We start from the raw sequence: 25452 nt of genomic DNA on the forward strand, positions 1-25452 counted from the left end.
GGTAATTCTTTTTCCATGATATTTGATAGATAATTGAAGTAAATAATGAGTAGCTCCAGCTCTACATGAACGCCATAACTACATGTGTGTGTTACCATAAACAGGAAGTACACAAGAACGAGACAGGAAACAACAGTGTCACGATAATAAAAAATATCGGTTTTACTAGAGAAGGTTACAAAAATCATCACTATATAGGAGTCATAGAACTATTTCCAACTTAAAAAATAAAACCATAATGAAACACCTACAGGGACTACAATGCCATCAAAGTACAATGGAGTTTTCTTTAGAAAAGGGCGGGTGGAAAGGGGGAGGGAGGGCGTGGAGGAGGGAAAACACCGCCTACCATAGTTGTCAGTACGATTGACTACACATCACCTGAAAAACTGCAAAGACACAGTCATGTCTCCTTCATGCAAATAACGAGGAAACAACAACACCCTGACACGCATCGTCTTATAGGAAATTGAAGTTTGCCTTTACATCAACCTGGTGGCAAAGCACGTATATTTATCAAACATAACACACATGGCAATATAGTCCTTTTTTATACAGAATAGACAGCTGCACACATGGACGATACTGACATGCTTCATCTCATCAAAGTTCAAATATTTGTCTTCTTCAGTGTTTTTTAAATGTTTTTTTTTTTTTTGTATTTTTCCTTTTAGGGTAAACTAACTGGTGATGATCAATATAGAATATAGTTCATGATTATTAAACAAAATCTGATTATAAAATTAACGTATGAAAATTCCTGACTTGTTTTATTCAGAGTGTAAACATCCAAAACAGTCTCTGTGGCTCATGTGTGAGGCATGACGTCAAAAAATTTAAACGAAAAAGTGACTTTTTCTCTCAACTCACATGTTGATGAGTCAGTCATTTGGCCAGCCATCAAAAGAAAATAAGCACAAACAAGTTTCATAAAATCATAATTACTGAATCACGAGAAGAACTCAGCTGCCTAAAACTGATAAAACATTAAAAATCCATATTTTTTTTTAAATCACATGTTTAAATGTATACGTCACAAGCACCTCCACCCATCGCATCATAACTGCACTGTATCCCTCTCACGACATATCATTTAAGATGTTACATTACAATTATTATATCAAATGCAGAACTAGTATTTGAGTGCTAAACACATATCTCAAAGGGTACATTTACATATATCTGTGGAAAAAAAAAAAAGAACAGAGTAGAAGAGCGTGGCGGAGCACTGATTGTGTTCTCCACGTTCCCGAGAGGAGGCGTGGATCGAGATCTTTTAGGGCGGTTCGGATATTTACAGGTGAACTTCATTCACAAGAGGAGGAATTTAAAAAAAAATGAAAAATCCGGCTTTTTTTTTTTTTTTTAACGGTAATTAACGCAGGACGGCGTATTAAATCTGGTTCGCGTTTAGATGGTTGAAGCTGCGGAAAAGAACAACTGGCTAAAATCCAATTTTGGTTTGATACCTGAGGTGTGGGTGTGTGTGTGTGTGTGTGTGTGTGTGTGTGTGTGTGTGTGTGTGTGTGTGTTAAAAGACCCGGGGAGATTTATCTTTGATTTCTGAGTGTAGCAAAACCCATAAAGGTCTGAACACACATAGTCACGTTCTTGCCAAGAGGTACATCAAACTACTTTTCTCAATATTCTCCTCTGACCCTTGACATGAAAGCAAATAATCATATTTCCTAAACATATTCCTTTAATAAAAGTTTGCTCCACCTCTGGTCTCAAATAAACGGTGAATACCTTGGCAGATAAATAAACTGATCGTGTAAATGCACAGTAATCCTTGAGATGCCACATGATTTGAGTTTCTATGACGGGGTGGGAGGGGGGGGGGGGGTTGTGTGTTTGAGGGATTCTCCCTTATCTTTTTGTTTGGTAATAGTGCAACAACGTATCGAGCATTAGCAATAAAAAGTCCAAAATGGAGAAGAAAGTAAAGTAGGGAAGAAAGAAAAAAAACAATGAGCGCAAAAAACGTAAAGATCGTAATAGTACCTGGCATACTTTTCAGAGAGTATTAAAAAAAACGACAACATTCGCACACATTCGCACAATATATTCATATTCATATATATATGCATATAAAACACCAAAAAAAAAAAAAAGGAGGAAGTTGGTCGCCACCTGGCTTCCCCTGTGGCTGAAGCAGACAGTGAACAATGTTTTTTTTTTCTTTTATTTTTTTTAGGAGCTGTTGTGTTGAGAGGCTGTGCTGGCTCAGGGCGCGAGGCCATCACAGCCGGGCCACGTTTACGAGCCGCCGCCGCCGCCGCCCCCCAAAAAACAAGCACGCGGGAGGAGACGCTTCCCGAACCGATGTACCGCGCCGCGAGCTCGAACCCGGCGGGGCGAGCTCTCCCGCTCTGAAGCATCTGCCTCCGTCCGGGCCTGCCGCGCTCCCCCCGATCCTCGATTCTCTCCCCTTCTGGTGTGGGAGCCCACGACTCCTCGTGGAAGGGAAGAGGATGGAGGATCAGGAGGTTGGGGGGGCTACCAAACATGGCCGAGGTGGCTTGGTTTTAACGGAGGGAAGGGGGGTAAAGGGGAGCGTTGCAGGGTATGGGTGAGGGGTGATGGGTGAGGAGGAGATGGGTGGCGGCGGGAGAGGAGCGCTTGTCCTTATGAGTAGGAGGACGAGTTCTGGCCGTCCTTGGAGCGCGCCTCGGCCTCCAGGTCCTGGTCGTCCTTGGTCTTGATGTCTTGGTACTCGTGCGTGGAGACGGCGCTCTTCAGGTAGGCCCAGTTGGCCCCCAAAATCATCAGGTAGTGGATCTGAAGAGGAAAAACATTTACAGGAAATAATGTGCATGCGGACGGGGGCCGTGGCCCAACGCTCACCTTTCGCGGAGTGCACACTCTGAAAACAGCACGCATACTTGCATTTTCTCTTTGTGCCAATGATGGAAACTGATCACCCACAATGCAGTGCACAGAGGAAATGGTGGAGCAGCTGGAAATAATTGGATGATTGTGAAACAGCTCCAGAAATACTTGAGAAACAAACTACATAATTAAATACATTTTAAAGCTGCAAGCTCCATTTCCTTTGTGCAATGCATTGTGGGACAATGTATTTTATTTTAGCATCCCTGATTTATTCCCCTTTTTTTCCCAGTATGAACAGACTGAAGTGTTGAGCTGATTCCAGGGAACCACAGTACAAAACTGTCCCTCCAAACGTTCAGGTTTTAATGAGAGCCTAGAGACAACAGGTGATTTCACTAAGTAGTCGACGTTAATGAAATCCCCCGACGGATGAAAATAATCTCAAACAAAAGACTTAAACACATTTAATATCCTTTTTTAAAATACGATGCTGTATCTCCTCCCACCTGCCGCATAACTCGGCACAGCGAGGGCTTTCAGATCATCCGAAGCAACATCTGCTTACTGCTTTTTTTAGCCTCTCCTGTTTGCCTGCACATGAAACCGGGCCGCCCGCCTCCACAGCCGAGTAAAACGCCGACCCCGTCTACTCACGCTCACGCAGCAGAGGCTGCGGGGTCGGATCTCAACCCGTAGGACGGCGCACGCCGACGAAGAGCGTGGTGAGAGGCGGCGTTGCCGCGGCAACGGACAAGCGCGCCATGGCAACGCGCATATTTTTCTCCCCCTCCGAGAGGCGGCCGCTATCGGGCGGCTATCGCGACATGGCTTACCAGTGCGATGACGGTGGCGCCGGCGCCGGCGAAGGCGACGATGTAGAGGTGGTAGGACAGGTAGAACTGCGGAGGGAAGGAGACGATCAGAGAGGGAAGGAGACGAGGGGCTAGAACGGAAATAAGGAAAGGCCGGCGTCCTCTCACCTCGCTGGTGTTGCAGATGTCTCCCAGTGTGGCGCCGCAAGCTTTTCCCGGAGTGGCGTTCCATGGGATGATACCTGCAGGATCAGAGGGATGAAACGTCAGAGGACCGCCGCGAGACAAAAAGGCCTTCCTCCCCCGAGACTGTGTGATTGAAGGCATTAAGAACCGGGCTCGGATAAAGATTAAAGGAAACAGGGCTGCTCAGCCTCTCCTACGGGGGAAATATGGGTCATTATTTCCATTTTTCTTCCTCACGATCGGCTCATTATAATCCTCCTTTACTTTTTCTTCCTTGCATTAATATTCTCGCCATAAATAAGATAAAACTGGGAAGTCATCAAAACCTTTCACTCCGATAATAATTTGATGACTGCCAGTAATTGGGGTGAATATTTCATGCGGTGTAGTAGCCAGTGAAGCATATGTGATCCTCGTCCTACTTTGTTAACGGGCCAGCTGTCCTTCAGATGTGGGTCACATACTGTACGTCGGGCCATCAGACTGATGGCAATGACCGCACAGCGTTACTGCGCCGTTTACTGCAGGAGCAGATTTTCATCAATCAGGCCCTCAATAATCTCAGTGTATTTTATGACCTGCTCCTATATGGGAAATTACATTTAAAGCTAACCGGACGTGGAGATGGACATGTGATGTTTAGGGTGCATGGAGCAGAATAAAGCCTTTTGGATTAGTTTGAAAAGTGTTTTTTTTTTTTTAAATATATTTTGCTGCAGGTGAAGCCTGAGCTACATGTGCGCAGCGATTTTATTGCCGAGGCCGGCCGGCATGTTTTGAGCTCGCTTGCCTTGATCAGAGGGATTTCTCTTAAACTTTGAAGACTTGTAACGCCGCCTGCAATCTGAATCTTTTTACCTCAGCTGCAAATCAAAATACCTGAGGGGATTGCCTCTATAATTAGGGTTTGGCAGCACATTTATATATACAAAAACAAAGTGTGAAATCATTTGACCACTTCAGCACTCAAATCTAAAAATGTAAGTAAGTCCTCTGAGTTTCTTAAAAACCATTCATCCGACTGACTTCACACTCGGCGGGTTTATTTCTGAGGAAACAATGAAGTGCAGTGTCGAGTGTGAAGCAGCATGAACGCACTCGTGATGATACAAATGACACAATTTGAGAGGGAGAACTTGCTCACCACAAAAAGTAAATTACACAACCTACTGAGCTTCCAAACTGTCATAATAAACCATTGTGCAGTGCTTCTTAGAATACACACCACATTTCCCATAAACCTTTAGCAGGCATTAAGTTAGTATTTCTAATTTCTTTTAAGTTAAAGAATGTATGATATGACACCTCAAAAGTGATTTGATTTTCTGTAAATCTGTGGTTTTAGAAGCCCCAGTTATCGAGGCCTACAAGTCCTGCACACCTGATCCAATGCAGCTGCAATTAAATGATGTCACCCCTAATTAGATCAGGTGTGTCACCCTTAATTAGATCAGGTGTGCAGGAGCAGAGCAGCAGCCCGAAGGCTCCACTCGGTGACTCCAGCTGACAAACACGGCTTGGAGGCAGCCAGTCTTCATCACTGTTGTTTGTGGTTATTTATTAGAATGGAATAATAAACACCCTTTAGTTCGGCGTCAGTGTCTCAGACACACGCTTGAGATATTTCTGCTCCTGATTCAATAGGTAGTGACGGCAGAAGACATTTATGAGCCTTAACGATCACTGTCAGCTTTTTAAATTGGAGAGAAAAACACATTAAAAGCAGAAATCTCATCCGCCACAACTGATGCGTCAAAGCTTGTTGTCGTGCGTTCGTCAAAGGTTTCCCTAAGAACTCACAAGCTGAGGTAGATGAGAGCGGTTGAATAAACGTATGCCACAAAACCGCTGAAACTGACTCAATATGAATTGGGATGATTGTATTTATCCTCGCTACCCTGCAGAGAAGTGACATTTAAAAAAAGGAAATACAGGAAATACCAAACAGACACACAATGCTGCTGTTCTTTTATATCCCTTCTTCAGGAAGACATTATGATCCATGATTACTTTTCAATTGTTTCTTCTTCACTAAAAAAAAGATGTGCTCTATCTGTGATGCAATAAAACACATAGATCAGAGCAACTGACCGTTATCGAAGCTTTTGTGAAACGTTCAACGTGTTTTCTGGCGACCGGGTTGTGGTTCCAGTTTATTTTAGTGGCATTGTAAGAGTTTTATGAATATAACATTGGGGGTAATATGTCAGGGCCAACAACTCACCGTACTGCCTCACGTCCACGCAGATGGAGTCAGGCGAGGTGATGTTGGCGTCAGGAGACTTCATGGCAGCGCAGGTGTTCCACATGTTGAAGAAGAGGAACACCGGGATCGCCGTGAAGCCGAAGATGGCGAGGAAGGCCAGAGCCAGGATGTAGGTCAGGAACATGAACTGAGGAGGGAGGAAAGGAGGCGTTTTACATTCAGTCGACGTGAAGGCCAATCTGGCTTCATTGAGAGTGACTGTTTTTTTGTTTTTTTTTAAAAGCCCACAAACACTATTTCAAGCAAGCGCATTATAAAAATACACATCCAAGTAATTCAATCTCATTTAGAGGCTTTCATTGGAGTGTATCTGGGTCAGTGGCTGTGGTGATCTGCAGCAGCTGTTCGTGCGCGCGCTGACGTACGAAGGCGGTGATGCAGCGGCCGCAGACGGTGGTCTTGAAGTCGCTCTGCAGCTCCTTCTTGATGGCGCTGGTGGTGTAGAAGCCCTCAGCCAGCAGGATGATGGCGTAGACGAAGAAGAAGGAGGCGATGCCGTAGATGATGTACTGGAAGATCTGGATCCTGAGCACGCGGGGAGAGAAAGGACAACGTCAGGGATCAACAACAGACGTTTCTTATAATTTGATTATTTTTCTGTCATGTGAACCGCATACTCCGTTAAGATATTCAGAATTAGGTTTTATTAATGTAACGTTCTCTGATTACCTCACGGGGAGTTCGCCAATTTTGATTCTGATTCATTCTTTGGAAAGTGAATGCAGCGAGTTTGGAAAACCTCAATTATGTTGTTTTTGCACCGCAGGTTGTGAGACGCGGCCTCTTGCCTATTCCTATTTTCTGGTCAGACGGACAAACACAACTACTTTTAAACACTATAAAAACCTTGATGGATACGCACAAATATCATCAGGGTGCTTTACGTTAATCAGAGTATGTACACAGGACCATTAGAGGCCTTTTCTGGTCAGTCTGGCTTTTATCTAGTCTCAATAATTTGTATTATTAGTCTGATATTAGACGGTGACTTATATGTTTTATGCTTGTTAGGTTTTATACATATTTTTTTGTTTACAATGACATTTATTCAGTGTTGTATAATATTTTTGTCATTCTCTGAACGTAATATGGTGGCCATTTGTCTCTTCAGTATCCCTTGAAATTTAAACGTCCTGTTTGTTCCAATCATTTATAATTCCCTTTTTATTGCATTAGATTAGTTTAAAAGGTGTCATATGAACAAAACTTGATTGATTGAACATTCAGGACAAGAAAAACTCAATATGTTGTGCACGTAAAGGGAGGTTTATTCTGAAACTCACATGAGTTAAGACACATTTCCGAGCTCTCGTGTGTTGTGAATCACGGCAGATAATGTGGGTGGCTCTCCTTGACAGATTTAATAACTGCAGGAAGACAGTTTCAAGGCTTTCTCCTCAAACTGTTAATGGTGCTCATCAATGATTCACCCCTTAAGTCTTCTTATCGTCTGCATGTTACAGCTCTTTCTTTAGTGCTGGATTTCTGCCGTCGTCAGCCGACCGAGCTCAACGCCGCCGAGGACTTACACCATGGCGAGGGTGGCGTGGTCCGTGGTGACGGTGGAGAAGTGGTTCTCCAGCATGGTCAGGGTGCCGGTCAGCGCCACGTGGCCGCAGCCGCAGAACAGGGCCACGCCGGAGAAGCAGAGGATGGTGGCCACCAGCGAGGCGTAGGGCACCCCGCCCAGACACTTGATGCAGCACTCGAAGCATCCTGCAGGGGGGGACGGAGAGAGAGAGAGGCGTGAATTCACTTCAAATTTCTCTACAGCGAGGAAAATGCTTTTTTTTTTTTATATCAGTTTCAACAGCGGCAGCAAAGAGACTGTCGCGGTGTTGGGTGGCTTCCTGTTTTATTTTGTAGTTTGTCCTCTGTGTCCCTGCACTTCCTGCCCCCGTATGCCTGTAATGTGTCTCCTGATTGTCTTCACCTGTGCTGCCCTCATTGTTTCCACCTGTGTCTCGTTACCTTCCCCTTGTATTTAAACCCTGCCTGTCCTCTTGTCGAGTTGTCCTGTGTAATAATGTGTGTGTCTGTCCCAGTTCCTGCTTTTTGTTCAGTCTGAATCCTGTTTGTTTTTTCGAGTTCTTTCCTAGTTTTCGTTGTAAATAAATATTCTTTAATCGCTTGTCGGCGTTTGAGTCCTTACTCCCGCCGTCCCGCGACAGAGACATGACACCTAAAAGAAAGCGTCTCCCTCGGCTCCGGTGATGACACTTCACTGCAACGCACCGCGGCCTTTCGCCAACCGCTGGTGAGCCAGCAAACCGGCGTGGATGTTCATATTGTCGGGGCTGAATCGAGCGTGCATGTGCCGTCGGAGCGCCACGAGAGAAGAACAACACTTCTCCCTGTCAGGCACTCGGAGCGGCTAATCATGGCATCTTTCACAGTTGGTGTGAGTTCACTTTGAGCTCAGCTGGGAGCGCTGAATATTACATGCACGCTGCGCTGCATGCTCGCATCCAACACTGCTGAAGGAACTGCAATGTATTTCCCTTTAGTCTTTAAAGAAACATCTCGCATGTTTTTTTTTTTTCCTTCTTCTGATGCATGAATAACTTATGACCTAGATGCATTATTTTAAAATAAAAGCCATGTCTCAGGGCACCAGAGGTGACATTTAAGTGGCACTAGTTTTGAGTTTGTGATTCCAAAATACTGATATTGAAAGTGGGAATAAGACAAACTATGTTTTCATATGCTTTTGCAGGTAAAAATGAAATGCAAGCGACGAATAGGCCTCGAGAATGTGCCCATTGGTCCCCGCACAGCTTGCGCGTATTCTCGTCTTTCTCCTTTTTCACAACTCCAGAACGATGACGAATGATGCGCCACCGTCCCTTTGGCTTGAGCTGTTTCTGCAGAATGAGGATGGTGATGAATTAGTGAATTTGTTTCCCATTATCGGCGGCAGCGCGTGAAGCTCATAGCTCATCGGGGGATGCAGGTACAGGGAGCGCCGGGGCTTTCTGCTCGCATCACAGCGAGAGGATGAAGGAAAGATAGCGCGCGAGAGTCGCATCTTATATAATAGCCGGTAAAAATAGCTCCTCCAGCAAAGCAGGAAGTTACTCAGGGTGAAGGAAAAAAAAAAGAGACAAAATGAACTGTCTTGTATGTGCCACTTTGCTGTTTCCATGACAACCTGCTCCAATTGGCAACTCTGAAGCATCATTAATTCATGTTCGGAAATTTGTTGAATGTGTTTGTAAAGCCTGGAATAAACAATTGACCATGTTAGGTGTCTGCCAAACCGGCACTTAATCTGCTGCACTTCCTTCGGGCTACGTAGCGATACACGACGTTATCGGCGAGTTTCAAAAGAGCGGAGCGAGTTCGGCCCCTCTGACTGCGGTCAGACGAGAGGCTTTCTACAAATCCACCAGGACCCCCCAGAAGCAAAATTAGCGTTGCGAGCATGTTAGCGTTAGCCTGTTAGCGTGCTGGTGTTAGCATTTAGCGTCACGGTCTCACAGAGGCGGTCGCATGCGCGACGAAGGAAAAGGAGAAACTGGTTTGTCCGCTTTCGCAAAAAAAGAATTCACAAAATGTACAAAACAAGATACGAGACGTATTTTAGAATTGGTTTCCCAAAAAATGTGACTATTTTAGCAACTTTAAAAAAGTTAAAAGACTGAAAAAAAAATGCTTTAGGAACCAGTCACCAGATTTGATCATTCTTATTATGAAGCAGCTGCTAATTTACATAAACTTTAATAAATAATTTGTAAAGCACATCTGTTTCTTTGTGATTTTTCTCCTCGTAATACATCCCATTTTCTCCTTTACGCACTGTTTTGTTCTCCTCTGTGTGGAGGTTTCTGACCTCAGCGTGAGGGCACATGAAAACCCCTCCACTTCATCTCCGACTGAATAAAATAAATCCAAGATGCAACTGCCCTGCTCCTGCTGCCGGTGCTGAAGACTGCGTGTTGCGTAACGAAGCGGAGGCTCGTTGCATAATAGATCCAAATCCTATTAATGTTAATGAAGGAAGCGGGCTGATGGAGAGGTGGAGCTGATAAAGCTGGATGGCTCTAAAATCTGAGCCGAGAAACAGGCCAGGCCTCCAGGGGGGTCTGCAATGGACTCGCCGGTCGATAGCATGAGGACCGAGAGGCTGTTTAAAAGCTGCTCTGACACTCCATCCTGCTGTAAAAGGTCAATCTCCCCAGGTGATTTAATATGTTAGTCTTCCTGCCGTTGCTACTTAAGAAGAGAAGAGAGTAAAACCTGCCAGAGTGATGTGGTAATCCTGCTTTTTAAAATGCAAATCACGAATTTCCAGGTGGCGTAATCTTGATGGATCTTGATATCCTTTCAAGGTGCGGAAAGGAGTCCATTTGTTTATTTGTTTTACATAAAAACATGCATGACCGACATGTAAAGCTCACATAATTCCTGCTGTTAACTCCATCTTCTCCCCGGCCCCCATGCAGCTTCACGCATGAACTCACAGGTTTCACTTAAACACCGAGCGGGGCTTCTCATCCGGCCCGCCTGTGGCTACGACTGTTTGTCAGCCTCACTTTTAAAGTGCGCTAATGGGAAACAGACAGGCCGGAGTGGTCAGCTCCAGCCGGCCCTAATGGAAATCAATGGACTATTCATTAGAGTAGAATTTAGGGGACACACCGAGGCCGGCCCTTCGCTCTCGTTTTATACCTCGCTGCATCTCGCCGCCTCTCGCCTCTGCTCGTCTTCTCCGCTCTCTCGATGAAATATGGCCGCGTGCCCACGCTGTACTTACAGTGAACCAGCTGGAGGTAATCGCCCAGACAATATGTTATCGTACGTCATCTCAACCGCATCACACCGAGAACCGTGCGTCCGTGGGAGCGGTCCACCTCGCCGCCCGCGGAGGCGCCCGAATGGCAGATTTGGGAATTTCTGTTCATTTTGTCAAACGGCAGAAACCGCAAATCATTTGAGAGACAAGAGCTGCAATTTAGGATTAACAACGCCTGTCGTTGCAGCTCGTTCTGCCACGGCCTGCGGGGGGAAAAACACAAATACTCCCCCCCCCCCCCCCCCCCCTCCTCCCTCCATGTTTAAATTGGGATTTCAATTTGTAGCTGAGTGACAGTTGGGGCGGATAGACGCCTGCCCTTTGTTTGTGTTTTACAAAGACAAGAGGAAGGGATACGAGAAGGAGATTAAGAACAAGTGAGTAGGAACGACGGTGTGATGGAGAGAGGAAAGCAAGAGGTGAATGGAGAGGAAGAGCGAAGAGGAAGAGATCGATACAGAGAGCGAGCACAGCGCAACAAAAGGGAAGAGGAAAACGAGGGAAGGAGGTGAAGAGAGACGCGCAGCGAGCGAGCGAGGACGAACGGAGAAAAGAACAGAGAGAGAGAGAGAGAGAGAGAGAAAGCGTAAGCGAAAAAAAAAAAAAGCAGCTCTTGGCCCCGGGGCCGGCAAATAGCAGTTGCCATAGCAACGCGTTACCCACGACCCAGTTCGGCGGCGTCCTTCACACACGCACCGATGGAGAGTGATGTAACCTCAATAAAACACCAAATTAAGGTTCGGCGCTAAGTGGTGACAGCGGTGCGGGGATTTGTCGAACCCGGAAAAAAAAGAACAAACGCACAACAACGGGACGCGAGAGCAACCGAGGTGACGACGAGGAGCGCGGAAAGAGGGAGATGCAAAGTTATCTGTAATCTGCTATTCAGGCTGTAAGAAGTGGGTCAGACCGACGTTGAATTGTTCGACATGAAAGCGCGATGGATGGAGGAGGGAAAGAGATTATTTAATTTGATCAGCTCCTCGGGGACTTTAAGAATTCGTAATACAATAAAGTGATTTGCACAGACTCTGTAAGAAGTGGGCGTCGTCCCCCTGAGGCACGGTTTTTCGCGGTTTTCCATTTTAAAACCCAGGGTTCTGCATTTTGGCCGCCGCCATCTTGTTTTTGTGGCGAGAGGGTGGAGCCGAGCACAACCGACCAACATGTCAGAGTAACTGTCATGAACTGGAAACACACTGAAATAGTTCACACAACTTTAAGTTGAAAACATGGACAACGCCGCGGTCGCGATCTGTCAATCAAAAGGTAGCCCCGCCCTAAGGCATACCCTGCTTTATTGTCTATTTGCCTCTAAATGGATCATAATTTACTAAATGAACGTCACGCTGTGTTGAAGACTTGAAACTAGAGTTTAAGACATAAACTCATGTTTAAAATGTTTACTGAGGGAATAAAGCAAGAGAGAAGGAGTCATTTTCTCAGACTTCAATACAATCGTTTGTCTTGTTCTTCAGCAGCAAAACGCTCCATTAGCTATAGCTTCATGCGTCTTTAAAACAGCTAAGTGAGGTGAGAGTGAAACTAAACGGTTTATATAAAAGTAGAGGTTTATAGGATCTAAAAAAGCATTTCCCACAGCAGCATCTCGTCCACACAGTCAACTCAAAAGCGTGATTAATTCCACGGCGTCTCATTGGACACGAGAGCGCTTCAGGCTCTCTGATTGGCTGAGCGAGTCGCGGCGCAGAGTTCGCTGTCCTTTGTGATTGTGCTCCGCATCCTGTCAATCACCTGACACCCAACAAAAGGGGAATAATTCCTCAAATACATGTGACTTCATTGTCCCATTATAGGTTTGAAACTGCATTAGAACAAAATCAAGAATGATTGTAGATATGCATGCAAAATAACTATTATACATCGCTTAGCAGATTTTATCTGCTATCTCGAGATAATATCACCCAAATGTATGTGCTGTATTTCTCTGGAGACATTGATTTACTAACTGCCATGAAGATAAAGCAGATTTAAATAGAAACTGAGAGGAGATTACGTCGAGGGTCCTAATGATTTGCTATTATCGCCAACTGTTCGTACGCACAGTGCATCTGCCAGCAGGAACATCGGTGTTAAAAAAGCTTTGTGAATATTTCAGCGGCCGGTCTGGTCCCTGCCTGCGGCTGTAGTCCAATCTAGAAGTGCTGTATTCATTATGGGGCAATTTCCTCGCAGTGCATCATGGGTACATTCCCACAAGGGTCGAGGAGGACATCACAGAGAGAGGGAGAGGGGGAGAGAGAGGGGAAAGGTGTGGGCAAGGAAAAACAGAAAGACACGAGAGAATGATGGAAGGCTGCGTCTCCTCAGGTTGAGATGAGAAAGAAGACCCATCTGTTTGATGGCAGCAGACTTCAGTGATGACAACAACAACAACAACACACACACACACACACACACACACACACACACACAAACACAAACGTCTTTCCATTGGAGGTGAAGGGCAAAATGTTTCTCTGATCTTTTATGAAACACTATTAACAACCCTGAGAATACATATATGTGCATTATGTCATTATTTCTATTAGTTATGTACGGTGGTGGACAAAACTGTTTGTATTCTGTTTCACATGTCACATCTTAGTCTTTTACAATATGATAAAAGAGCAACAGATTTACGAAGATATTTTAAAAGTCAAAGTCTGTTTCATGAATATCCATCTATGTCCATCTTGCACCTTGTATAGTGAACGCAGCACATTAGCAGAGCGCGATGCATTCAGGTACCGAACTGGGTTTCGGTCATACGCGTTTCGCCATTGTTGAAACCTCAGTATAAAATCGTTACACAGATAACGCTGAAGATATCTGCTTTGGTTGCAGTCACGTGCACGATTAAGCTTCCACAGTTCAAAAATAATACTACAAATTAAAAATGATTAATGAATGAATCAACTGATTGTGAGCAATCAACGGAGTGATTTTATTCTGACTGATCCAAGTTGTGATGAACTGGATTTGTTCTTGAAAAGCCGGCAGTTTGTTGGCACAAGCGGACTGCGAGTACAGCAAGTATTTATGCCAAGAAATACTTCAAAATATGCAATTTGCTTCATTTTTTTGGAGGAAAAAAAAAAGCCCCCTCACATTCATCGGATAACTGACACGTTATCAACGCAACTGTTTCTGGTAATCGGCTTGTTTGCCGCGTTGATCAAGAGGACACAATATGCTCTGCGCCAGGTAAGAGGATGAAGCGGTTACCAACCATTCCTCTTTTTTTATTCCCACGGTACATAACTGACCCTAATCTTCTGTTTGTGAGAAACCCTTGGCTGGTTATACCGGCATTATGGATGCCACAAGGTCAACATCTGGCCGGGCGTAATTGAGCACGACGGACCTGCAAATCCCGTTCTCACCACTCTGCTGCGTGATCAATACGTTCATCCCTCTAAAGTGCTGGACGTCGCTTCCCTTTATTTATTTCTATCTGTGGCCAAACTGGCAAAACACGCAACAAACAGTGATATTCAAAACATATAATCAGCTTGTAGGAAGTACCAGGTTTAGCACTGAAACTTGCTCTGATTTGTACTATTTTTAAAAAAAAAAAATTATCCAGCTGCTTCCACCACATGAGGCAAGACCAGGACCTTGTGGTGAAAGACAGGAAACTACCACAAAGCACCAGGATGACCAAAATAAAAAGTGAAAGCCATGCAATGTTGGGTAAGTTATGAAATATGGAAACTCCTGATGGTGGAAAACGTAGTCACAATAAAATCAAAATCCTTTTTCTGGACCACACGTCAGTTAAAAGTTTGAGATTATTCACGACATCAACATTATTTCAACAAGATACAAACTCAAACATAGTAAGATAGAGACTGCTTCTTGTATCTTGCGTCTCGTTTTCTTCTTTCTGGTGCAAATTAGTGCCCCAGATATTTTAAAAGTTAAGGAATCCCGGTTCATCTCCAGGCCATCTCATAATAAGAAGTGTATTATCCCACGATATGATGCAAGAAAGCTGTTTTTGTGTCCTTTGGGTCTATTTTGGATAATGAGGCAAGTACAATTAACAGCGGATCATTAAAGGGGTTTATTTAAAAGAGCCCGGCTGCAGGGGTGCAGTGACCTAAACTGACCACGGGCCCAGACACTAAACCACCGGCCCTCTCTTGTCCCTCGTCCCCTGGAGCGCAGACGCGGGGCCACCTGTCCCGAGATGCCGTGCACTCAGCGGAGCGCAGCGAGCGCTATTAGCTTGAGTCTTGTTCCACCGAAATGTAAAATGGCCCCTCGGGCCAGAAGCGGCTGTGCCGTTTGCACTGAATGGCTCGGCGGTTACGCAACCGACTTGGCGAAAGTCACTCTCCCCGAGATGTCAAAGAAGTCGGTGGCACCGCTCCACCCTCCTCCACCCCCACTTTGCAGCCGCCTCAGGGGCCCACGCCAACACCGTGCGTGCGGATCCGCAACACAGAGACACTTCCCGCGAAGGCCGTCTTCACGCAGACCTTCATGAGGAATGCTCGTCATGTGTCGGAGGCGCGAGAGGCCAGTTTCAAAGGGACTCTGGTTCCACGGGCCAGAAGACCACGCAGGCCACGCGGCGATGTCAGACACGGCGAGCGATGACGAGTGCTTATTCGGCATCGGGCGTGTAATGGGCTGTGGATGAGAGGAGCAGATTGGGTATCAGTGGGTGATGGAGGGAAGCCAGAGGAGGTTGGCATCACTCAGGAACAGGGCCCGCTGCGCCAACCTGCCACTCGCTGCTATTCATATACCCGCTGCAGACTGGGGTTCAAACATAGATGCTGTTGGACGGCGATTGTGTGTAATCTGTTGCTTCACGGGGCTTCGTGGTTATTTCAGTGTCAATTATTCTCTTTTTTTTTTTTTACCATTTAGTCTTGTTGCTATATGTTATAGTATTTAAATTCGCTGGTTTTGTCAGACCAGACACAAACCCTCACAGTTGAGAAGCTGGAACTCGAGAATATTGACGCGTTTCTGCTTGATAACTAAATATAAAACTGCTCAAATTGCTCAATACACAGGAGTTTTGCTGCTTTTAACTGTAAGTTAAAGTGTCTGCTAAACTTTAGATCTGTCAGCTATAATGTTACACTACTAAAGGTCTTTTATGTCTTCTCTAAATATGCTTTTATTTAGTTTTTTGTGCTAATTGTGCGAATATTTTGGCATCCATTTCTCTTCAGCTAAAGTTACATCACTTGAAATGATTGATAAGGAAGAAAAAAACGCAATAAATATGAAGTTGTTTTTGACGATATGAACCAACTGTCAGCCTTTGTGCAGAAAGGGAAGGTCGACAAGACACATGCACGCTAAACACTATTGGTTTTATGAACACGCAAGCGGAGAAATTCAGTAAAATATGAATGTGTGGGGACGGTACAACGGTCTCGCCCACATATGTGCACACTGAAATAGAGTGTTTCCTTTGGTGCACGCAGAGCACGGACGCAGACATTCCCCTTAACCACTCCTGGTCACTGACACGTAAACAAATACAAGCACACACACACTAACACACACACACACACACACACACACACACACACATCCAGATGGAGGCTGACAGCAGGCTCTGGGCAAATGGCTTCAAATGAGGAACACATGAGCCTCTCCCTGTGTGATGGCTTTCACATGCTCCCGCAACCTCACACACCTCCAGGGCGAGAGGAGAATAGGCGAAAGGCTGTGTGTATGAGTGTGTTTGTTTGTGTGTGTGTATGAGTGTGTTTGTGTGTGTGTGTGGGAGAGAGATGAGCTCGGGAATCAGGACAAGAGATGAAGGAGCGGAGGGGAAGAGATGAGAGGAAACAAAAAGGAGGATTGTGGCAGGTTTCATGTGCAACAAATCAATCAAAATGTGAGATCTGCAGGCCGGGGCAGATTTCTGAGTACAGCGAAACAGCAAAAGTGATTTGATCAGGAGTTGTCACATGTTAGACCCAGACTATACCTCCAAAGAGGATTTGTTTAGTCCAGGACTAATGCAAGATGTGACCAAGTTCTTGCATATTAAAACCCCCAGAAAGGGTATTGTATTCTCAACAAGTGAAGTTTATATCTGGACCTTCTTGATGGAGATGCCATGTTGGAAACATGTCTGTTGTGTGGGAGCCTTTTTTTTCTTCTCTCTGCGCTCGATATTGTCGTTGAAAACCTGCCATAAAAAGATAAAAACTGGAGAGAGCCTAAGTGAGAGGTGGTTATGTGTAACAAAGACAAGTAGGAGACGGGTGCCAATAACAGCAAGTGTACGCATTAGAGTGTGTGTGGGTGTGTGTGAGAGAGAAGCAGCAGCACGAGGATGGTTAGTCCACATATCAGCTGCTATTACAGTCTTTCCCCCTGGTGCTATATTGCATATACTTTGGTTCGTTGAACATTTAAGTTGCCAAATATAAAGCAACATGGTTTTAAAAAAAGTCACAGAAGATCATTCATATATCTTCTTTAATTGAATTGTGCGTGTGGGTCACAGCAGCGGTGCCCACAGCAGTGCCCTAAAGTTATTACACACACACACACACACACACACACACACACACACACACACACACACACACACACACACACACACACCAAAGCTGAATAATGAGTGACTCTCAAACCTTAAAGAGTGTGGAGAAGAAGTTTCTGAGCGAGTGTGTGTGTGTGTGTGTGTGTGTGTGTGTGTGTGTGTGTGTGTGTGTGTGTGTGTGTGTGTGTGTGTGTGAGTGTGGCACTAAAGTGGATTACAAAGCATAAGAGAACTGAACTGGCAACCTTATTATCATATTTACTGTACACTTGTCTGACTATTTATCACAACAGCAGCAGCGATCCATTACGGGTTGATATGTTCACATCACACAAGTTGTGTTCAGACGGTCAACAAGTGTGAAGGGAACCGGTTTATTATTTATCAGTAACACAGACTAAATGTCAGAACCAGCAGGTCGGACCGTCCGGCTCCTCACCCGACTCACGGTCATCAAACGGGGGGTTGACCTTTAGATTCAAGGCCTCAACTTGAACGCTGCTTTTTTTCTTCAAAGTCCACTCTCGTGTGTTCCTGGACCGAGCCGACATCGGTGTCACGCAGTGGAGGTTCAGGTCTGGTGAGTTTGAAGTGGGATGAATAGTGAAACATTACACCACCATTTCCAGAGGAAGAACCAGACCACAGTCCAAAACCCAACGATATTCAATAGACTGTAATCACAAATAGATATTTGAGGAGCTGGAAGCCGACGATTGACTTAATCAGTGGCTCCCAACCTTTTGGGCTTAGCTTATTCTGTTATGAATTGTTTGCTTTAGAGGATTTTCAGAAGCCCAAGTATTCAAAAGTATTCAGTATTTCATAACGAGCAGAAATGTCTACTTTTGTGGAAGAAAAAAGCCTTTAGTTGTATTTCCTGCGTCACATTCGGAGGTTGGGTACCGCTGAAGTGATCCATGAATGAATCAACTCATAGTTTCAGCTCTATGTGAGTTACAGAACCAATCCAATAAGGAGCGAACCAGACGTTTACTTTGAAGGGACCCAGTAAACATCTACAACCCATCACTGCACAAAGTAAAATGTGATGGAAAGTGTTGGAAGAAAAACACTTATTTCCTCTCTCTTTTAATCATAATATTAATCATTGTTTATGTTACAAGTGATATGAAGGCCAGTGACTGTTCATTGAACTCTCCTCTCATGGCAGCATCTAAAAGATTCTCCTGATAAGTCATGGGGCATCAAGTGTCTCTGTTTGTCTGAACATATGGGCGCCTGTCTTTCTATCTAGGCCAGGACCGGCCTGATTATCAGATGACTGTGAAGAGACCATAAAGACGTCATGTGGGCCTTTGTGTATTGATAAACATATGTATTTAAGGTGATAGTGTAGGCCGGGCTCTGAGCACAGTTTTGGGAGATGCAGTTTGCTCGTCACATTGTACTTCTGACTCTGTTCCTTCTTCGAAGAATAAATGTTCCTGTTTTAACGATGCTATTCAATGCCATTTTAAAGACACACACTTATAAAAAATGGGAAGGGAAGGCAAAGGGTTTGAGTCACATTTAACTTGATCATGCGATGCGTTTAGAGGACTCGTTCTACATTTTGTGACAATCGCTTCCTTTCTGAGATTAAGATGAGAAGATTAAAACCATGTGTCTTTTGTCTGTTTGTGAAGCTACAGCTGGTTAGCTTAGCTTAGCATACAGGCTGGAAACGGCGAGGGCTCGGTCTAACTCCCACAGTATATATTGTCTGTTTAATATGAAAACTGAAACGGGAAAGAGGAAATGTGTTACTTCTCGGGCCGCTCGCAGAGCATCTGGTACCTCTTCAGCACAGAATCTTAATCTCCTCCTCTGCTCAGGTCAGACATCATTTTACTGGAAAAAAAATACAACCTTGAGCGGCTGATGAAGAGGAACTCTCTTTGTGCTTCAGAGGCTGCAGCAAAGCTCTGGAAATTCAACAAAAACCTGCACCCCTTCCAGACGATGATGTAATCTCTCACGCTTCTGATCTACACATCATAAGCAAAGGCGGCGAGCCGGCGACAAGTTATGCAAGAGAGGGCACACACACACACACACACACACACACACAGGGCGGGGGCAAGGTGTGTGAGCTCTTTCATTTGGAACAAAGGGGAGGACGGCACACGAAGAGGAACTCTGAGAGCCGGGCCACATTAAAGTAAAAAATAAAAAGGTCACATGGGAGGTGCTTTCTCTGATCAAACGGTGGCATACTAATGAAATCAGATAGAATCGTACCTCAGAGAGCGGAGTTGATGTCTCATTATCCGAGTCCTGAGCCCAGTGTACCTCCACAGACTTACAGATTAGAGATTAGAGGACGCAATCAAGCAAAAAGATCTCTCCATACCAACAGACACCACCGCGGATTATAAACCCTGCCGGTGTTCGGTGCTCACTTTCCAGTTTGTGATTACGTTCAGCTGCATATCGTACAAGCGGAGACGCACAATAGTGATGCAATCACGAGCATTGGCAGTTTACCATAATTACAGCTCATCAACTCTTTACAACTGTGAGCGTCGTACCTGATGCTAATGCATGATGGGAAGACGGATACCGGGAAATAAGTTGCATGAAATCCCACTTGTGTAGCGAAAAGGGACGCAGTTTATATTTTTTTAGAATATTTAAAAGTTTTTAGAGAAAAGATGATGCTAACATAACCTGAGAGCTAGTTGTTTCTAGCCATTATGCTAAGCTAAGATAGCTTTCTTTTGGTTTTACCTTCATAGAAACCAAAATGTTTTCAAACTGCCCCTTTAATGCAGCATACATATTATATATTAATATTATTAATGAAAGTTGGTTGGTGGTGGCGATGAAGACTGTTTCTGAAGAAGCTCACACATATTTTAGCCGTTGTCCAACTGAAATATCCTGTTTCTTGGCCCATATATTGATGGGGAGATCTATGCAATTTATAACAGACAATAAAAATGGGACATATTATTCATCAGTACAGCTTTCAAATATAATCCTGAGCGTTTTCGCCTCCAAACCTTATAAAACGATTGTGAGGTTGGGACTCGAGTTTCAGTTTTGTTACAGATGTTGTATGAAGCTATTACATCTGGCCCGACTTGGTTTCTACACCTTTTGAAAACTTGAGCCAAGTACAAGCTCAGATGTCGCAGTAAATCCAAGACCGGATCATTTCACACAAAGCGTTTTTGAAAAAAAAAAAAATGTGATCACTCATTCCGAAACTTCTGCCGCCAGAAGGAAGAAACGTGTCGAACCGCAGCAGATGATGAACCGCTGGCGCGCGTCAGCTCAAGCTCCTTACACGACAGCGCTCGCCTTCTTGCCCCCGCTGTAAATCTTCAGCCTCTTAACGGATGCTATAAGCTTATGGTCACATTCCAGATGTCAAAGGCACACACAAATGATTAGACCGACAAATAGGCCAACCTCCAATCCAGTCTATTTTGGTATGCATGGTGTGTGTGTGTGTGTGTGGGGAGGGGACTCGGTTGTGCAACATCACACCTGCAGCGGTCCAGGCTGAAGATGCTGAGCTGGGTGATAATTTTACAACTTAAAAATGGTGATTAAGGAATTCAAAAGTGTTAATTACTAACTATGAATATGGCCGCCCTCCTGCTCATCTGTCCTCAGGGGGATTCAAACAGACTCGCCCACTCCGTCAATTAAAGCTGCACAATAAAGGCTCTCGCTGGACACTGGCCTGTGCAGCAGCATGCCCCCGGAGAGGATGATGTAATGTCTTTTTGAAACATGTTGAGGGACACCCCGCTCTTCTGCAGCGTGGACGTCAGAGACTGTGACCCAGCAACGTTACTGTGGCCCAACAAGTGCTGCAGGAACTACAAATTAGTTTTGGTTTTCAGTCACAAAAAAATGTTACGTAACTTGGGTTTGGTAAAGCTGCAAAAGCTGCATGTTTGAGCTAAAAAATAATATTTTCTCCCACAATTGTAACATTTTGGAGGTAAACGTTTCAACATTTGCCGCAAAAATAGTAACATTTGGAATACTGGAGCCAAGATCTGAATATTTGCCCACAGAAGAGTAATATTTGATATAGTTGCTTCCTAAATAGTACCATTTTGTAATACCGGAGCCAAAATCTGAATATTTCTCCCCAAAATATAAACATTTCTTTTATATTTGCTTCCAAAATAGTTCCTTTTGGTAACGTTGAAGTTAAAGATCTGAACATTTCCTCCCAAAAAAAATTGTAACACATCATCCCATGTTGCATATGGTGATGCACTTTAAAAATGTGTCTTTTCAAACACAAACCCTGCCTTTCAACACAACTACCCACATAAGACTGCAGCACAAGAAGGACTAAAGCAGGGGAAACACTGATGTTATGAGGTGTGCGTGCGTGTGTGTGTGTGTGTGTGTGTGTGTGTGTGTGTGTAAAGCCTCCCTAGGCCCATGCGCTCTGATACCAACTCTCTCAGCCAACAGAGGGAAAAGGCATCCTGCCAGAGAAGCTGCAACACTGACTGAAACTGTAAAAAAAGAAAAGCTGATGGGTGAACATCTCCAAGCGTAACCATTCATCTTCTGTACTATGCATCAGGCTGTGGGTATAATGTGTGCGTTCATATTCATATTCAAGATGACAGCGATAAACAGCCTGTCATCAGTGTGACTTCACCAACACCACCAAGCTGAAGGATGAGGTTTTACTACCGAGCCACAATGAAAACAAATCAGCCACATCCACTCTGTCTGAGACGACCCACACTGTGCAGCAACAGCAACAGTTTGGTTGGACAAAATCGACTATTTCATGGCTGCTCTTTGGTGTGCACGGAAAACACTCTTTACATTTCAATTTTTTCTGCATGCATTTTGCAAACGCACTCATAATTAAGGGGTTTAATCGTGTTTTTGTTTTTTTTGTGCTCTCGAAATGCCAGTAAGGAGCGCGTTGCAGAGTCACACGGAGCATTGCATGTGTGCACCTTCCAGAGGCCCCATTAACGTGTCTGAGCGGTTGTAAACTGCTGGACACACATCCATCAATGGCGAGCCGAGAGCACCGCCGCTCGTGTCGTTTGCAGCCTCCCGCTCCACCGCGTCCAAAGCACAGACTCTCCATTCGTGGCAGCGCCGTCGACTGATCGCGTCTCTCTGACAGACCGGACACCGAGCCGCGGGGGTATTGATCGACGTGGCTGCGGCGGGAGGACCGCGATGCTGCCGTTGCTCCGCGCACACCTGCCCGGAGAGCGACGCGGCCGCGTGCACGGGGCGCGTTATCAGCCGCTCATTAGGCAGAACGATGCACATGACGGTGCAGCAATGTGCGAGCAAATTGGCTTTAACGCATGCACCATAAAACCAGAGTGTGCTGTGCACCTTCCAGCGCGCATCAACCCGCCCACCCCTTTAGTTATTCTCCCCCACCAGCCTCCAGAATCCCCCTTTTTTTTTTTTTTGAAGGCGCCAAATAACACGGAAAACGGCAAATTGCGCGTTCGGGATTGTGGGAATAATCTCGGTCATCCGCGGCAGAGAGGCCGTTTAATTCTTTCCAAATCGCCCTGGAATAGGTGAGAGGCCAGAGGGGGGGAGGGGGTGTGTGGATGAGGGTGAGGGTGTGTGGGGGGGGAAGCACCGCTATTGTCTCGCGCACAAGCGGAGAAGCCATTGCAAGTAGGTTAAACCGCTCAGGCTGGCGCAGACGCAAATGTCTCCAAAGAAAACACAGGAAAACGCGCAAATGTCAGCGGCTGATTGGGCGTACCTTTGCTGTCTTGTCCCTCGTCCTGAGTCTCCTCCGCGTTGGACTCCATGGCCGGCTTTGTCCCATCCATGATTTTAGAGGAATATAGTCTCCTTGTGGCACTTGTACCTTACAGTCTGTGGATGGTGGAGCCTATCCTGGTGACTCGATGCGCTCTCTCTCTCTCTCTCTCTCTCTCTCTCTCTCTCTTTCTCTCTCTCTCTCTCTCTCTCTCTCTCTCTCTCTCTCTCTCTCTCTCTCTCTCTCTCTCTCGCCTCGTACACACCCTCTCTCTCTCTCTCTCGCCTCCTCCCCGTGAAAGCTAAGCTCTGTCTCTCTATGTATATTAACAATCCAGTCTCATGATTCAAAGGCGCTGTCAGATTGGATTTATTTCGCACATGCGGATTAGAAGCCTCAAATGATGGCAGATAACGCGTTTTGGCCCCGAAAGCCTCTCTTGACTGTGGAGAAAATGACGCTCATTCACTTTATTTGTCATTTTGTGTCATCCATGGCTTCCTCTGTCTGCTGGGGTGCAGGTGAAAAAAAAAGACTGATTTTGCTTCGGTGAAGCATGAGGAGGATATAAGAGGACGTAATGTACAGGACATGTGAATAAATATGCAAGCTCATGGGTAACCATGCATGCATGAATACACACAAACACACATGCATGCGCACACAACCACACACACACTCACCGCCCCCTCTCCATCTGGTGAGTTGAGAGAGTCAGGGAGGGAGGAGAGGAGCCGAAGGGAAGGAAATGCAAAGATGATAGTGTGCTTCAAGAGAGGGTAAGATAAAAAGGAAGCGGACTCATTGCGGTTTTTGGTTTTCTAACCCACATCAAAATGGCCTGTGCAACACCCATCAACACTTTTAGATGTAATTCTTCCAATTAGCTCAGAGGACAAATGCGGTGATGAGGTTTTGAGCCAAAACACGCCAGTAGCAACACTCATTTCCGATGCTGTGCAGGTATTATTCCCATTAGAATAAACCCACACAGAGGAGGATGCTCAGCTGCCTGCTTTGGCATTGTGACATGTGTATAGTCATAACACCCCTCTTTCTACTTCAATACACTTTCCTTGGTTTCCCCTTCATGAAAAAACTGCTTGGCTTAAATTGATTTGACTTTGATTGGATCCCCTTTTGACCAATCAGAGCTTCTTATATGCTAAACAGCCACGTGTCTGGCTTTATTCAAGAGGGGTGCTCTTTGTTTGCTTACAGGATGCTGATTGGCTGAGTGCAACATGTCACACTCCAATGAGAAACCAAACAAGGTGAGTCCCCGGTTCAAAGTGGGTGGGGTGTGTTTATGTGGAGAAGAGGGGTGGTGCTGTTTCCATCGTTCACCCCATTTTCTAATAATGTCCTGAAACAATGGGACGCCATCTGCCCTGAATCCTCTTAAGTAAGGTTTTAATTCGGGCCCACGTGGCCCTGTTTCAGACAAAGCTCAGCCCACACTACAGTTCAGGAACCCCCACCCCCTCTCACACACACACACACACACACACACACACACACACTGCAGACAAAGGTGACCCCACCGAGGGCTGAAATGAAATGAACACCCAGTCTGCTCTGTATGCAGCACCCGTCGCGCTGCCTTTCTGACATTTGTACGGCTCTCTGATATTGAGCCACGAGGAAACCTGATCAGCTGCATGAACGAATCAAAGTCTGTCCATGAAACTCGACTGAGAAGAAGTTGAGTGCCGTCGTGGGGAGCAGAAGTGACCCAAAGGCCGACAAGACCAACGAAGGCAGAAATACTACGTGTGCATGTAGACGTAGTCAGGTCGAGAAGAATAAGGCAGGTGAAAATGGCATAATGTCTTTCTTATAGTGCAATAATCTGCGGACAGAAAAAGTCTTTGTTTGTAGTAATCACACAAACAAACAAACTGTTAGTTATTAGGCTTTAAGGGTTAGTTTTAAGTCCCACTTTTCTCCCCGAACCTCCATAATCCCTTGCTGGGTCGCACAGATTAAGGACTTGTCTTGAAGATGAGATACAGCGCTCCTTGGCACTCTTCACCATCGCCCTGACACACAAACACACACACGTAGACGTCATCCATGTGTTGTCCTCAGAACACGTCAATAATGAAGAGACAGCCCAGTAGCCGCCGGACTTCTTGACAGACACGTTTTGTTGCTCTCATGAATCTTCTCTTCTATCACTTTCCCCCCTTTGAGACGTTGAACGTCCGACAACAAGCAGAGATCGCGACGCACACAGTGAAGTGACAACGCTCACACAACATTGTTGCTGAGCCGGTTTAATGTCTACCA

General features: G+C 45.3%; 1 protein-coding gene across 1 annotated transcript; it reads right to left on the reverse strand.

The window, feature by feature from the left end:
- Positions 1-1497: 1497 nt before the first annotated feature.
- LOC137793908 (neuronal membrane glycoprotein M6-b-like) lies at positions 1498-23572 on the reverse strand. The gene is made up of 7 exons (XM_068590340.1): positions 23161-23572; positions 7629-7815; positions 6465-6624; positions 6058-6226; positions 3816-3889; positions 3669-3734; positions 1498-2781 (listed from the first exon to the last, which is right to left on the reverse strand). The coding sequence occupies exons 1-7, from the start codon at positions 23228-23230 to the stop codon at positions 2629-2631; spliced, it is 879 nt and encodes a 292-aa protein (XP_068446441.1). The 5' UTR covers positions 23231-23572; the 3' UTR covers positions 1498-2628.
- Positions 23573-25452: the final 1880 nt, after the last annotated feature.

The sequence above is a fragment of the Clinocottus analis genome, unplaced genomic scaffold, assembly GCF_023055335.1.
Source record: "Clinocottus analis isolate CAN_PGR_092001 unplaced genomic scaffold, fCliAna1.0.p SCAF_24, whole genome shotgun sequence".
NCBI lineage: Eukaryota > Metazoa > Chordata > Actinopteri > Perciformes > Cottidae > Clinocottus > Clinocottus analis.